Consider the following 16,221-nt stretch of genomic DNA (forward strand, 5'->3'; position numbering starts at 1 on the left):
ATTGAGATTACTTACAGAATGGGTCATTTTGTAGCAAACAGCCTCATGTTTGATTTACCACATGGTGCATCAGTGCCCCATTCTGCCACCAGGAGCATCAGCATAGAGCACAGTTAAAAAGGCCACTTCCAGTGGTGCGGAGGGTGCTCGCTGTGTGATTTGGTTTCACGAAACAAGTTCTGCAACAGCTGTTCAGCATAAATTTCACACTGAATATGTTAAAGAACGTCCAAGCACGCCTACAATATACTCTTGGCACAAGAACTTCACTGAGACAGGTTGTCCACTGCAACATGAGAAATCACCATGCCACCCACATGTTGATGATTATGTTGAACAGTTTAGGGAGAGCCAACGTGACATGTGTCTTGCAACTGGCATTCCACAAAAGACTGTTTGACGAGTACTGTGTAGATGTTTACACTTGAAACCATACAGGTTCACAATGGCACAGAACGTTAGTGATGCTGATAAGGTTGCTTTTGGGGAATTGTGAGTGGAAGTGTTGCATCGGATAGAGGATGGCGTGATATTCATGAATAAATTATCTTCAGCAAGGAGTCAACATTTTATATCAGCAGAATGGTGAACAACTCCAGTCGCAAAATATAAGGCAATGAAAGTCCACATGCCACCCTGAAACACATTCCTGACAGCTCCGAAGTTAATGTGTTTCGTGCCTCTCTCCATTATAATTTTCTGTACATTAATTTTCTTGTACTGAAAACCGAGAGCTGTGACATTAATTAAAAAAGAAGTCTTGCTACCACTTACTAACTGTGCCTCATGAAGAGTTATGCACAGTTTTTTTAGTTGGATGTTCTTTTCTCTCATAGTAGTGTCATCTTGAAAGGAGTCCAAATTTCTTAGTCGTGGTTCTGTCCTCTTTTTACTGGGTGTTCGCAGTTAGGATGAACTAGGCTCTTCCCCTTCTGCAGAGTATTTCTCCTTACTACAAACTTTGACAACAGTATTTTTATGTACCTACAAAGTGTCTGCAGTTCTTTCAGCTACCTTTGTTAGAGGCAATAAAGTTGCACCATTGTCTCTTGCCTTCTTGAAATATTCGTACACTGCGCCCACAGACTCATTTGTCTGACCATGCAAAACATGAGCAAATCACTAAACTTTCTGATTAGCACCCACATTTTCCTGCACGCTTCCACTACAAGCTTCAGATGTTCTGTAGCAGAAACTAAACTCACTACACAGGGAAAGAAAGCAGACAATGAAATGGACCACAACTACTTATGTTACTGGCCACGAGCGTTGTCAGCAACTGGCTACAATAGCCGCTATCTGCAATAACAGAGAGATTTGACAATGATGATCAGAACAGCAGGTGCAGCCATGCAGGATCTCTGATTGGCTGTTGCTATGGTAGCAGCCATGTAAACGGTTAGATGTCAGTCACTTTATTTTTTCTGATCCAGATATAGAAACACATTGTTTATTTTCTTCATTACCACGTGTGTGTGTGTGTGTGTGTGTGTGTGTGTGTGTGTGTGTGTGTGTGTGTGTTTTGCTCAGGCAATAATCTGACTTGAAGTGAGAATTGTTCAGTCTTTATTGAAGCAAAAAATCTACTGTCAAAAGTGTCAGAGAAATCTGATATTGATGCCAATTAAATATTGAAGGCCCTGTGTTGTTTTAACACATTCTTCATCTTGGCACCTTATAAGCTAGTTTCTGTGACCACGCCTTGAACACGGGCCGAGGTCACTGATTCTGACATGCAATTCTCTAGTGACAAATATACCTGCAATGGTGCAACTTGCTAATATGCCAAGTTTCAAAATATCCATGGCCTCTGCTGGTGATATATAGAAACTGATCTGCGTGTGGAGAAAAAAAAAATCACTAAGTACCTCTTGACAGTAGAACATATGAATCAACTCCCTCCAGCAGTTTCTTCTTTATGATTGACAGTTGCTTACAACGCCTAAATCCACTTGTATAGGGTTCAAGATGTAAGAGATGTTTCTGTTGGAAGACATATACTATTTCTAAACACAGTGGAAACAATACATTCTAGCACAGTCCTCTTGTGTTTTTGATCTCAGGTTTCTCCTCAGCTTATGCATGCAGCAGTGAGTTGGAAGTGATAAATGACACATTCCATTAACTGCTTCCTAATATGTATCAATTTTCCAAATAAATTAGTTCTGGGTAGAAAGCCACCATAGCAGATTATTTTTCAGTGTGTACGAATGCATGTGTTATAATGGTATTTTACCACTGGTTTAACTGAGCGTAGCACAATAACGATTGTTGTGTACTGATGCGGTTATCCTCAGAAGTTCGTACTGTGTTAGAAAATAACTGGTCCTTTGATGGATTGAAGAATGCAAATCTTTGTGGGGGGGGGGGGGGGGGGGGGGGGATACGTGTACATAACTGCAAAGGTTTGTGCCGTTCATATTGCGAGCACTAAAGATGTCTGCACCATCCAGGACAATAATTTGAGATTTCCAACATTTGTTGTTACTTTTTGCCAAATTTATTGTTATTTTTTGCCAAATTTATTGTTATTTTTTGCCAAATTTGTTGTTATTTTTGTACCAAATTTTGTGTTATTTTTGGTGGTTTGGACAATTTTTGCCAAATTCAGTGTTTTATATCAAATTCTGTTTTTTTTTCTTTTTTTTCAAAATTTGGAACTTTTTTCCGAATTCACTGTTAATTTTTGACAAAATTTGGTGTTAATTTTTGACAAATTCAGAGTTATTTTCTGCCAAATTCTATTTTTTTTTTTTTTTGCCAGATTTTCTCAGATTTATAATATTTTTATACAACAAAGCTATAATATTCATGATATCACATAAAAATTGCTGATTTTGCGTTATATATCTCAAAACTGCTAATTTTGCATTATTTTCCACATTATTGTCGCCACGAAATTTTCCCCTCTATCAGTGAGTTGTTAGCCATTGAAACAATGAAAAACTTAGATGTAAGAAGTAGTGACACTAAACTGTAGTACACAATAAAATGTGAAGTATGTGTGCTTAACTGCACATGCAGATTTCAAGAAGAGGTTATTCTGAACTGTACGAGTCCAAAAGTGCCAAAAATGAGGTAACTACACAGACATATGGAGTAAAATAAGGGCTGCACAAATATAGCAGTATGTAAGTCTAATTCCCAGTTCATTGAGAGAAAAATATTTGTGACACTTGAGATGGTTTCATGAAGTCAGACTCTGTGCAGAGCATAGTGAGTAATGTCCTGTCACTGGTGACTTAATGTTCTTTCCACTGTTTTGGAGAAAACACTCAGCTGGGAATATTGTATTATGTGCTTTCTTTTTGGACTTGAAACATTATACCCCCAGCCAAAGTCATAGTGGTCGTGTAAATAGTACCTCACAATGTATAATAGGAGTGGCTCTGACTGTGGTGGGATGATACTTATGAGTCATGATTTTCAACATATTTGTTGACACTGGATGATTTGTGGACATAGTTACAAAAAAGTACAGTTCAAACGGAAATGGAGAATCTATCATTTGGAAAGAAATATAATACACAAATAAATAAGAGGATATCCGAATGTTTCCAGTTAAAATTCGTGCATATGAAAGTCACTATTGTAGAAGAGATTTTGTAGAAAAAGTTTTTATCATCTCACCTGATGACAGCAGTGTTGTGTAAAGAAAATCTTAAAGAATTTTACAACAATACTATTTGGTTGTCCCACTGGTGCATGCCAAGGAGTGGTTAATTCTATGACAGAGAGCAAACTAATAAGATACACAGTGTTTCATAAACTTCATTCACTTAACTTGAATTCAAATGCAAGTCCAGACTAATATCCAGTATAAGTCCATGAGCTAGGAGGAGGAGGACGAGGTCATTAGAGATGGAGCACAAGCTCGAATTAGGGAAAGGTGGGGAAGGAAACAGGCTGTGCCCTTTCGAAGGAAGCATCCCAGCATTTGCCTGAAACGATTTGGGGAACCCACAGAAAACCTAAATCAGGATGGCCAGGGACAGGTGTCCACCATCGTCCTCCCGAATGCAAGTCCAGTGTGCTAACTGTTGTGTCTAGACAAGACAGCCTAGACACAATGAGAGGAAGCCGAAAGGCACGCGCTAAGCTAAAGCAGGATAGCGTGAGGTCTGAAACAGGATATGTAATGAATGCTGTAAAGAAAAGTACGTAGCTGCTGGAATACTTAACTTTAATCCATCCTTGTGGTACATCTGGAGATTGTGGCGATACAAGTGAGACTCTTTAGATACATGCAAGGTTACTAATGGCGCCTTGCTAGGTCGTAGCCATTGACTTAGCTGAAGGGTATTCTAACTATTGGCTCGGCTAATGAGCAATGCTTCATCCATGTAGTCGCTAGCAAAGTCGTCCGTACAACTGGGGTGATTGCTAGTCCGTATCTCGAGACCTGCCTTGTGTTGGCGCTCGGTCTGCGATCACACAGTGGCGACACGCGGGTCCGACATGTACTAATGGACCGCGGCCGATTTAAAACTACCACCTAGCAAGTGTGGTGTCTGGCGGTGACACCACACTAACCACTGTGCTACCTGGTTCGGTCATGAGATAGGCAGAGTCCAATATCCACAATTGCTATAGAGGTCAAGTGGCAATGCTTAGACTAGACAGTCAGAACTGAACTAAAGACAGACAGACAGATGGACTAGACTAGAGACAGACTGGTTGATGCAGTAAGTTGGATCCATGATGGCGCTGGCCATGCGGGTTGAGGAATGTGTGTTTCAGACCCGGCCGCAGGTTAGCAGTGCAATCACATGGTCACTGCCAGCTTCTAAATGTGGACTGGCACTGTGTGTTATAAACAGTGCACAATACCACAGATACCATTCCTGTATCTTTCAGACTCTTCTGTGATAAACTCCACAAGATGAAACTGACTATCAAGAAACCTAACTTTGATACATAGGACACTTGTGACAAGATTGAATTGCATGTTAAACTTTCCTCTGACAGTGACAGAGATGCATCAAAGAAAGAAATTAAAAAGTATCAGAAACTTGAATATATTGCTTTCCATTTGAAGAGGAAAGATAAGAACCAGTAAAAAGATGATGCATAAAGAAAGATGAAAATGTTTGATGTACGTCAGTGTCTAGGAACACCTCTTACACAGAATTCAGTGGCTTTCTGCAAGTGTCAGCTGTGCACTTAGTCTCACTGTCTATAACCGTGTTGACGGACAAACATTCTACATTCTATGGAATGAAGACTTGGCAGTAAGGGGAACAAATGAGATAAAATCTTGTTTGTTTCAGTACACCACAAAGAAACTGAAATCTGATGTAAAGGCTGTTAGCATGCTCTTGAATGTATTTGGGGGACAAAACAAGAACCCTGGTGTTGTTGTTATATGCATGGTGGCTCTGGAGAACTGGACACTGGAAGTAATTGATCACAAAATTATACTTCCAGGACACATGCATATTGAGTTTGATACATCACACAGCCTTATAAAAAGAGAGAACAACTATCTATAGTTTTATGACTTGGACGTGGATGATTCTGCAGTGTGACAAAACTAAGTCCTTCATTGTTATTGAACTGGTTCAAAAAACACTACACTTTGCATCACCGTTAAAAATTAAGCCACAGCAACACAATGTAGGCAGGAAAGGTCAGCCTATCAGTTAGATAAATTTTAGATGATTATGATTCTCTGAAGGTGTTTTGGATTACTGTTCTACAAAACACACTTGATGGTGATGAACTGTTTGGCAGAATTTAAGGAGAAGGGGGAAAGTTGGTGATTTCTCTCTGTCAAAAAAAGAATGCTGGCTCACACTTGATCTCACAAGGCAAGTGTCAGATTTACTGATTAAAAAACATCATTGTACTCCACCAAGGTTTTACCATTGCAACCTTAAGATTTTTATATTTTATGGCTCTAAAGATTTTTGTGAACTTCATTTGTAAGTAAAACTTCGTCGATTGAAGATGATGGTGTGATTAAAATGGGCTTTGACAAATAAGGTAGACAATACAACAGCTTTTGCCAGAATACAGTGATGGTTTCTAAATACATTCGAGCTGTAGAATACTGCTAATGCAGAATATTCTGATTTACTGATTGTCATAAAATTCCTCTCACCAGCTATTCACCAGTTAGTTTTACTTATATTTAAGGATATTCACTAACACCAGGAAAGACTATGCTGATACGTACAAAAATTAAAATGGTTAAGCAGCAAGGAAAAAATATTTTTTATGGGAAAGAATCTAATGTTCTTATGTATCAATAATACCAATTTTATCATTTGATTTACATTAAAATAACATAGAAGGAACTAGGTGCTTATTGGTAACTGTTGTATCATTAGATACAAAATTTCTCTAATAGTAGCTGATGTAAATCATCCTTTTACTGTTTTATATTTTTTTTTGTAACTTGTGCAGTAAGGAAAAAGGTAAAAAACATAAAATTGATTATGTGTAATACGTAAAACAAGTTTTAACAGTTACCAGTTTATCAGTGTTAAGTGAGTAAAGTTCAGATTGTATTGTACATCTCACATCTTCATGCCCAATAAAAGCCAAAAGAAAGAAATAAAGGAAGAAAGTGAAACAGAGAAGCATTGTGAGAGATAATATATATTAATTTTACCTGTTGCATGTGTATTTTAATTTAATAATTCAATTTACTATATTCCTTCAAACTTCCCAGTTTACAAGGGGTACAACTTCGCCTCCGCGGTTTGCTGATAGGTGGCGACAATGGTAAGTAGTGGTCGAAAGAAACAGATCGCAGATGTCAGGGAGTTAGCTTGGACCTCAGTCAACATAACCTCATTCAAACATTAGTCGATTTGTGTCTGCATCATAAAGTTGTTCTTGATTGAAAATGTCAATTTACGAGCCTAATTCTCGTCATTTGCAGGATGTGTTACTGTTTTGTTTCAGTTTGAAGAAAACAGCAGCTGAGTCTCATCGAATGGTCTCAAGTACCCATGGTAAGGACGCTATTAGTGAAAGAACATGTCGTGAGTGGTTTCAACACTTCAAGAACCGTGATTTTAATGTTGTAGACTGGCATAGTGGTGGAAGAGAGAATGTTTTCGAACATGCAGAATTGGAGACATCGCTGATTGAAGACTTGCATCAAACTCAAGAAGAATTGGCATGATTAGTGGAAATTACACATCAAGCCATTTCAAAGTGTCTCAAGGCTAGGGGCACGATTCAGAAAGAAGGAACTTGGGTCCCATGTGAGCTGAAACCAAGAGACATTGAACGGCATTTGTGTGTTTGTTAACAGTTATTTCCAAGGCAAAAACGGAAGGGATTTCTGCATCACATTGTGTCTGGGGATGAAGCATGTGTGCATTTTGATAACCCTAAATGCAAAAAATCATGGGGATATCCCGACCATGCTTCCATGTCGACGACCAAACTGAATATTCACGGCTCCAAGATCATGCACTGCATTTGGTGGGACCAGCTCAGCATCGTGTACTATGAAGTGTTAAAACCAAGTGAAACAGTCACAGGTGCTCATTCTTGAATGCAATTAATGCATTTGAGCAGAGCATTAAAAGACAAACTTCTGCAATACAGCAAGAGGCATGATAAAGTTATTTTGCAGCACGACAATGCTCGACCCCACATTGCAAAAGTGGTCAAAACGTACTTGGACATGTTAAAATGGGAAGTCCTATCGCATGCACCATATTCTCCAGACATTGCTCCCTCTGACTATCACCTATTTAGATCAATGGCGCATGGCCTGGCTGACCAACACTTCAAATCTCATGAAGAAGTCACAAATCGGATCGATTCGTGAATCACTTCAAAAGATGAACAATTTTTTCGACACAGGATTCGTACACTGCCTGAAAGATGGGAGAAAGTAGTGGCCAGCGATGGAAAATACTTTGAATGATACATGTGTAACCAATTTGTTTCATTAAAGCCTCAAATGTTGGGGAAAAAATGGCGGAAGCAAAGCTGTACACCTTGTAGTTTTTTGTCACAGTGTCACTTTTGGATATAATGCTCACACAGTAAAAATATGAAAAAGATAGATTGTTTCTTACTATGTAGACGAGGTGATGAGGTGGGCAAAAAGTCCTCCTCCAAAAGCATAAAACACACACACGCACGGCTGTTGTCTTTGGCCAGTTGGGCCCGAGCGGTCTATGAGTTTAGACACCTTTTCATTGTGTCCAACTCGGCACTGCCTCTTATGTGATGAGAAGTGATCTATCCTTTTCATATTGTTGTTATTCCATCCTGGACTTCTCAAGTATAGTGAGATACATATGCATTACAGCTCACTGAGGATCTTTCTTAAATAAGTGAATGATGTGGATATACAGAAGCTCATTTTGTGTGGTGTGACTTGTGTTGTTCTTCAGCTGTTTCTGTCATTCATTCAAGGCTAATTTTATTTCTGTTTTTAAATTATGATTTTTTTTTTCAAATTTCTGAATAAGAATTGTAGATAATCATGTTAAAAAACCATTGATCTAGTAATCACAATTGAGAGTTTTCACATAACCAGTGCAGGGCTGTAATTTTTTTAAACAATGCTACACTTACGCACAAATAAAATTTCAAGCTTACCTTAAATGATGAATGAGATAGCATACTTTAATGCTTGCTTAATTTTTTGTATGAATATTTAGAGGCACAGTTATTCATTTCATATTCTAGTGCAGAGAGAGAGAGATCGTCTTGTGTTTATTCAAAATTTCTGTATTAGGTAAATATTCATTGAATAATTGTGTAAGACCCACTTTTTAAAAAGAAACACTCTTGTTACAGCAGAACTAGAAGCAGCAACTTCAACCACTCACTCTGAAGCACCACCAAAAACACCAACAGACCCGTCTGAATGGTCCATAGAGGATGTAATACAGTACATTGCCTTTGTAGATCCAGCTTTGGGAACACATGCAGAACTGTTCAGAAAACATGTAAGATAAATGTAATTGTACAGTTATTTTCATAAAGCTTATATTTTCTGATGAGTAGAAAGTGAGGACTGAGTGTACATGAGTTAAAGTTTATTTTATACGAGTGGTAAATCTGCAAGGTTAACATTTGTGATGGGCTGAAACTGTGATTTCAACCACCTGAGACAAAAACAAACAATATCAATACAATGATAAGAATGTAATAGGGAATTGCTTCAATAATGGAGAAGAAAAGAAACTTTTAAACACCAATAGCTTTTGCATTATTTTTTGAGTACAGTAGCGGTCAAGCTCTATGCTTTTTCTGAGTATTAGAAACTAGTATTTTGTTTATAAATAACTAATTATTCATATTCCAACTTCGTTTCATCTAATTGTCTTTTGGTGCTAAGTCTCGTTGCAGCACTGTGGTTATGTCTTCTGCATACAGACAAAACTCTTAAATTCAGTGATTTTTTGTGAATTTACCATGCTCTTACTAGGTCATAAGTTACAGCTGATCCTTTTCTGTGCATGTATTACTTGTAAAATCAATATTACTTGCTTACTGAGGGGCTCTAGATACACCTGTAAAGACACTGCAATGGTAAAGATTTGCTTGATAAGAAGTTATGCAGAAACAGGGCTGATGATGACATAAAAAATGAGTCATTTGGAATGTTGGTTCTGGTTTTGTAGATAACATGAAGAATTTATTTTTAAAAGTTAACTATGAGTATTTAGAATGGGGAGATTAAAAACTCTTAAATGTTATGCTGAATAAAGCATTCTGAATCCAGGTTGAAGATGAACTAGGAAATTAGGAGTATCAATGGATTGCAGCATATAAGATATGGATCACTACACTGTTAATGAAATGCCATTGGTGGTTATCATAGGCATAAGCAACATATAGCGGAGGAAAGAACAAGAATAAAGAAGAAAGAAAGGAGAAAAGAGGAAAGGAAAGACTTGCAGAACTGCTAGCAGGATAAGAAAGCAATTTCAACCACAGTCTTTGGATTAGAGTGAGCTAAGTGTATAGTGGTAATAAACTTCTCAATACTCGTGAAGAGCAGCAGCATTATTGCTGCTGTTTTGATAAAACAGCTTTACAAGTAAAGCCCTGCAATCGTAATGCACACTGATGCTTATGTTTCAACCCTACATCAGCGTACCAGTAGCAGCACCTAACGGCAAGTCATGGCACTAACACTACTAACAAAACAAATCCTGCAGTGAACTGTCTAGACATCATTCCTATAAAGTTGGATACCCGTACAGTTATTAGCTTTCTGTCTACAGAGGCTAGTGTACAGAAAGATTCATTATAATCACCGTGTGTTTTACGAGTATATGTAGTCTCCCTGCATCAGTCTTTGTACTGAAAGAGTCGTGTTGATCTGGTTGGTACATAATTACTAACTATAGTGTGCATGTGAATTTGTATTTGGTACGAGTGTTGTGACAAATGTTAATAAACATTTCTAGTGATGGTGGTAACGCAGGCCATGATCAGGAACTAATTAATTAGTTATTTACAATACATCATTACAATGTTGAATTTGTCAGTTTACAAATAAGCTTGTCTCTGACTATGATCTGGCAATCAGTCTCAGCGTGATGAACTTGAAATGAGCAGAATATAGACTACCAACAGGAAAATTTTTTTACAGTGTTTTAAGTGCAAACTCAGCAAATTTTGATACAGCCACATCAACATGAATAGTTAGTGACAGTATTAGTATGATCATTGCATATTGCAAAACTGTGTTGCATATTGCAAAACTGTGGAGGGTATCATTTGTGTCAGAGTAGTTAAATTTGTCAGACTCTTGGGACTATAGTTGAAATTTTGGAAACATTAAGTATAATTATAGCACAATTTCATCTGATTTCACATTTGTTGAGAATAGGATGAGGTTAGGAGGATCATACACCTAGATTAGGCTGTTACAGCTCATGCACTCGCCTGGGGTCAGCAGGGGGCATGGACACAGATCGGCAGACCGCTGACATGGACAGTCCTGCAGCTTGGCCATAGCGTACGTGATCATCCTAAACTGCACGAGCCTGGGTCAAGGGATGGCTAAACAGCTCATGCATGTGCACAACGAATGCAATACAGCCACCGAACGGGTAGTATATACCACCTGTGGCTATCCATGGGCATGATGAGAGGCAGATGTGGACATCCATGCCCTGTCAGGCAGCATTGGAGCAGCCTGCTGCAGCTTATTCACAGATGAAGCAGTTAACAGTTGTTTTATTTTCGCAAGAAAGTCACTCATCTGCTCAGAATGGGGCTAGACAAGACTTAGTTTAAGGACAACCAGCTTGTCGGAAATGAAGAAAAGTTTAAAGCAGAATGCTAGATTCAGTTGAATAACTTCAAGTGCTTTGTGTCCACAGTCAAAATGAATTGATTTTATCATTAGCAACTTGAATCTAAAATTGGTCATGGCATACTGCAATGCTGATACAAGTACTTCCAGATACCTGAAGTGCTATAATCATAAAATAATGGAAAGTTCTCATCAGAGCATAATATGTTGTATGGCAAAGGAATTAGATGTTAACAGTTTCATTCTTCGTCAGAACACGGATGCAGAGCATATACTCTTTAGCTTATGCAGAAAGTGTAAACATCATCACATCAGTAACAGCACATATAAAAGTCCAGAAGCAATTATTTTCCATTGCAGTCAATCAGTTGGTGTTACAAATGTAGAAACTAATGTGATTCTAACATGCAGGTTATACTATAGGTGTGAATGGACATGCGGAGTTTTTGTGCTGACTATATTGGAATTTTATCAATGACAAAATGTGTCAATAGATAAGATTTGATGTACTCTACTTTCAGATAGATCCATAGTGAGGAGATCATCCAGATTTAGAACATCTCAAAAAAAATGAGAATACAGAATAAATATGACCGATGACCTCGCAGTTTGGTCTCTTCCCACAAACAACCCAACAACAGAATAAATATTTTCAAAGAGAAATAAATATGCTAATGTACCTTCTGCATATCCCAAGTAATATGGCCCTCATGGATGTAAAAAATAAATAAATAAATAAATAAATAAAAAACTTTAACATATTTTCATTGAAAAGGTAATAAGTAACTTGTCACTAAACATGTAAATGTTCAGTACATTGAGGTGCATATGATAATTCTTAGGCTGTTGTAGCCATGCATCATCAAATAGAAAATTTTACAGCACTTGTCTACAACGATTGTGTTACTGCACTGAATTTGTACAGAAGTCAGATTGTATTAGTACTCGCATTATTTGATATTGTTGGTACCATGCACACATCAGCTGATTCTGCTTGGAAATTTATCAGTGGAACAGAAGAAAGGTGACCACCAATAAATCCTTTAGGCTTCTCTTAAACTGAACTTTATTAATGGTTAAACTTTTTGTAGCGGCTGATAAGCTATTGAAAATGTTCGACTTTAAATCTTTGTGAAGATTATCTTATTTCTAGTATTGATTCCATGAACTGATATTTTTAATGGCTAATACATCAATGAATAAATATATTGTGAAGCAATAGTTACTATCCCTAGTTCCCTAATCGTGTCTTTGCAGGATATATTTGAGTTCACACAATAAATAATTCTTCTTACTTGGTTTGGATGTAGAAAACTTTAGCTTCCTTTGATAAGTTACCCTGAAAAATAATCCCATATGACATGGTGGAATGAAAGTAAGCATAATATGCTAGCCGTTTCGTTTTTATATTACATGTGTCTGATAACATGCGTGTTGCAAATAGAGATTTGTTTAAGTGCCTTAGCAGTTCTGTGGTATGCTCCTCTCAGTTAAATTTATTATGCAGCTGTAATCCCAATAATTCAACACTGACTACTTCTTCGATCTGTTTGTCATCACATTTTAGGCATGTGCTGTCCGGAAACCTCTTCCAAGTTTGAAATTGCATGTAGTGTGTTTTTTCAAAGTTTGGTGTCAAAGGTTTGGCTAGGAACCATTTATTAATGTCCATGAACGGATCTGTGTGAGACCATACTTGATTTGCTATTTATTGCAATGTTCGTGTCATCTGCAAACAATACAAACTTGGCATCTGGTAAAGTTGCAGACTAAAGATAATGAATACACACAGGAAAAATTGAAGGATGGAACTTGTGAGCCACCACATATAATTAGTTCCCAGTTGAATGATGTCCGATAGCTTAATACATGTCTTTTTCCTAATGACACCCTTTGTTTCCCTTCAGATTATTTGAATCATTTTGCAGTATTTCCTGTCATACTGTAATATTCTTAAGTACTTAAAAGGATATTATGATTTCACAGTCAGATGCCTTTAACAGGTCACAAAATATACCAGTAGCCTGTAATTTATTGTCTAATGCATTAAGTACATTCTTGGTGTATGTGTAGATAGCCTTCTCAATATCAGAACCCTTTAGAGAAATCCAGCTGTGGCTTTGACAGATAGTATTAGCTGTCAGATGGTTAAGAAGTCAATTTTATATTACTTTTTCTAAAATTTTTGTGTATGCTGGCAAAAGTGAAATTGGATGGAAATTTGATGATATTACTTAATCTCTTTTAGTAAAAAAAAGGTTTAACTTAAACATATTTCAGCTATTCAGGAAATTTTCTTGTGATAAGTTACTGGTTATACAGATAACTTAGTATGTTACTAAACTGAGAAGAGTTAACTTTGTTGATAGTTTATCATAATCACTAGAAATTTTGTATTTTATAGATTTTATGGAGGACATTACTTCTGTTGGTGTAATGAGGGTCATATTCATGTTACTGAAATTATTTGTAATGACAGGTCTGAGATCTTCAGTGGCAGCATCTGCTGAACCTGATAACACCATCTTTTCAGGAAAAGTTAAAAGTTTTGCAACACTGCACACATCTATTACCCATATATCAATTATTCTTAAAAAATACTATCTGCTCCTCTTCATGTTTGATTCCATCCGACTCCCCCTTCACTATATCCCATACTGCCTTTATTTTGTTATCTGATGTGATTATCTTTTTCTTGCAGTGCATTTTCTTTGATGTCCATATGACTGTCTTTAATATTGTGCAAAGTGTGTTGTGAGCTATAGTGTCAACATCAGAGTTTCTGACTGACAGATAAGAGTTACCTTCTTTTATGCGATACCTTTATTCTTTGAGTAATCCATGGTTTTCTGATACTTTGGCCTGATATGGGATTAGTTTTTTTTTTTTTTTTTTTTTTTTTTTTTTTTTTTTTTTTTTTTTTTAGGGGTGGGAGGTGAAACCGTATACAAAAAATGTAAGGACTTTATTATTAAAATTGCTATATTTTTCATTCATGCCATGAGCACTGTATACATCTCTCCAGTTCATGTCTTTGAGGAGTGTCTTAAAATGATCGGTTTCTAGCTTACTGATTACACTCTTCAATTCAGATTTAGTAGAGTTTATATCCTCTTCAGTATTAATGGTTTCAAAAAAGGAATTGCATTTCATGGTCTGAGATGCCATTGACTATTGGTTTTGTAATAAAATCTTGTTCATTAGCCCTTCTATAACGATATTGCCAATCACTGCTTGTGACCAATTATGCAGCTGGACAAAAATATGGTAACACCAAAAACACAACACTTTACTTTGCCTTATATGGTGTAAGAAACCTGTTGGCTTTCAGATTAGCTTCCATTGATCTCAAAATGTGTAAATAGAGGTCCTGTGAGGTTTTCAAGGGAATGTTATACCACTCTTCCTGTAAAATACTGGCAAGTTTAGGAACAATGATGGAAGTGGACAGTGATCATGCTCCCTTCTCTTGAAAGTAGACCACAAAGACTCGGTAATATTCAGATCTGGTGACTGGTGGCCAAGGTAGATGCAACAATTCATCCTCATGATAACACAACTAGTTATGGGCAGTACGAGGTGTTTGAATTGGGTTCTCATTGTCTTGGAACAAAGCATCTCAATTGGCAAACAAAACATTGTACCATGGATTGGATATGATGAGCCAAAATGGTCCCATAAACCCTGGCAGTAATGTAGTCCATAGAATACCATGATACTGCTGCGCAAATAATCACCAAACCCCCGCCATGTTTCACTTTTGGGATTTAACTCTGGCAGAAGATGGAAACTGTGTGAAACAAGACTTATCCAACCAAATTACTTTCTTCCATCGCTCTATAGTCCAGATTTATGGCTTTGCCACCATGTTTTCCTCTTACAAGCAGTTGTGTCACTGATACGTGGTTTTGGGATTCCAGCTCCCCCCTTCAATTCCCTTCTTATGGAGCTCTCTTTTTGTTGTTTTAGTGCTAACAGGGTTCATGAGTGTGACATTCAGCTCAGCAGTAACTTGTACAGCTGTTGTTCTCTTACATTTTGTCACAATCTTCTTCACTAACTGACTGTCACAATCACTCAACACATACTTTCATCTGCATTATGACTTAGTGGATGATGGTCTACCGCTTGCACTGTATGCGGTATCAATCTTCGGTATGATGCCTCTTGAAACACCAAACATTTCGGTTCCCTTTTGTTATGGAAGCACCCACCATACAAGCATTAACAATTTACTCTTTTTAATATTCACTTAGCTCTGACATATGCACTCCCAACTCTACAGACCGCTTTTCTGACGACGACTGACACTTGCAACATATTGAGGACATTGCACAGGTGCCGTTCATGTTCAAATACAACAGCACAACCTGGAGGCTTGGGTAGCATCTGCATTTATTTTGAAGCATGCATTTCTTGCAATGTTTTCCTATTTTTGTCCAACCCCTGCAGCTACTGTAGTTAAGAAGTTTACAGTAGGAATTAAGTTGAATGATAGTGTTACTAACTATAATAAATTCTCACTGGAAGAGTTTTTAAGACAATCTACATTAAAATCACCAGCAGAAGCTATTTCTTCATTTTTGCTGTTAGATAGACCAGTAGAGCTTCAAGGTGATTTGTAAACAGATTAAAGCTACCTCCATGTACTCAGCATACACTTACTATTATGAAGGATGTATTATGTACTTCCATATGCTGCTGTATGAAAAATTTATGAATCAGAAGTCTGTGTTCTTAAATTTAAAACAATTCCCAGTGAATGTGGCAACTCCTCTTCCCATCATTTCTGCTCCACAAAAGTGAGATGCTAACCCAAATTCTGCAACACTTAACCTTAACCCATCTATACCAGTGATCACATAAAGTTCAGGGAAGCAGATTATTTCAACTGGGTTTGATGACTTTCACCACTGCAGATAGGTACTTCATTAATTTTACTTCATAGTCCTCCCAAATTTTGATCCAAT

The 16,221-nt window shown here is 37.3% G+C and overlaps 1 protein-coding gene across 2 annotated transcripts in view; it reads left to right on the forward strand.

The window, feature by feature from the left end:
* The window catches only part of LOC126470245 (polycomb protein Scm), a 216,823-nt gene that overhangs the window by 169,036 nt on the left and 31,566 nt on the right, over nucleotides 1–16,221 (forward strand). The window contains exon 13 of one of the 2 annotated variants that reach the window (XM_050097954.1): nucleotides 8,776–8,927. In XM_050097954.1, the coding sequence (XP_049953911.1) occupies nucleotides 8,776–8,927 (152 nt within the window). The remainder of the gene's footprint in view (nucleotides 1–8,775; nucleotides 8,928–16,221) is intronic. The other variant, XM_050097955.1, reaches the window with a different exon arrangement.

Source organism: Schistocerca serialis, chromosome 3 (genome assembly GCF_023864345.2).
Source record: "Schistocerca serialis cubense isolate TAMUIC-IGC-003099 chromosome 3, iqSchSeri2.2, whole genome shotgun sequence".
Lineage (NCBI taxonomy): Eukaryota > Metazoa > Arthropoda > Insecta > Orthoptera > Acrididae > Schistocerca > Schistocerca serialis.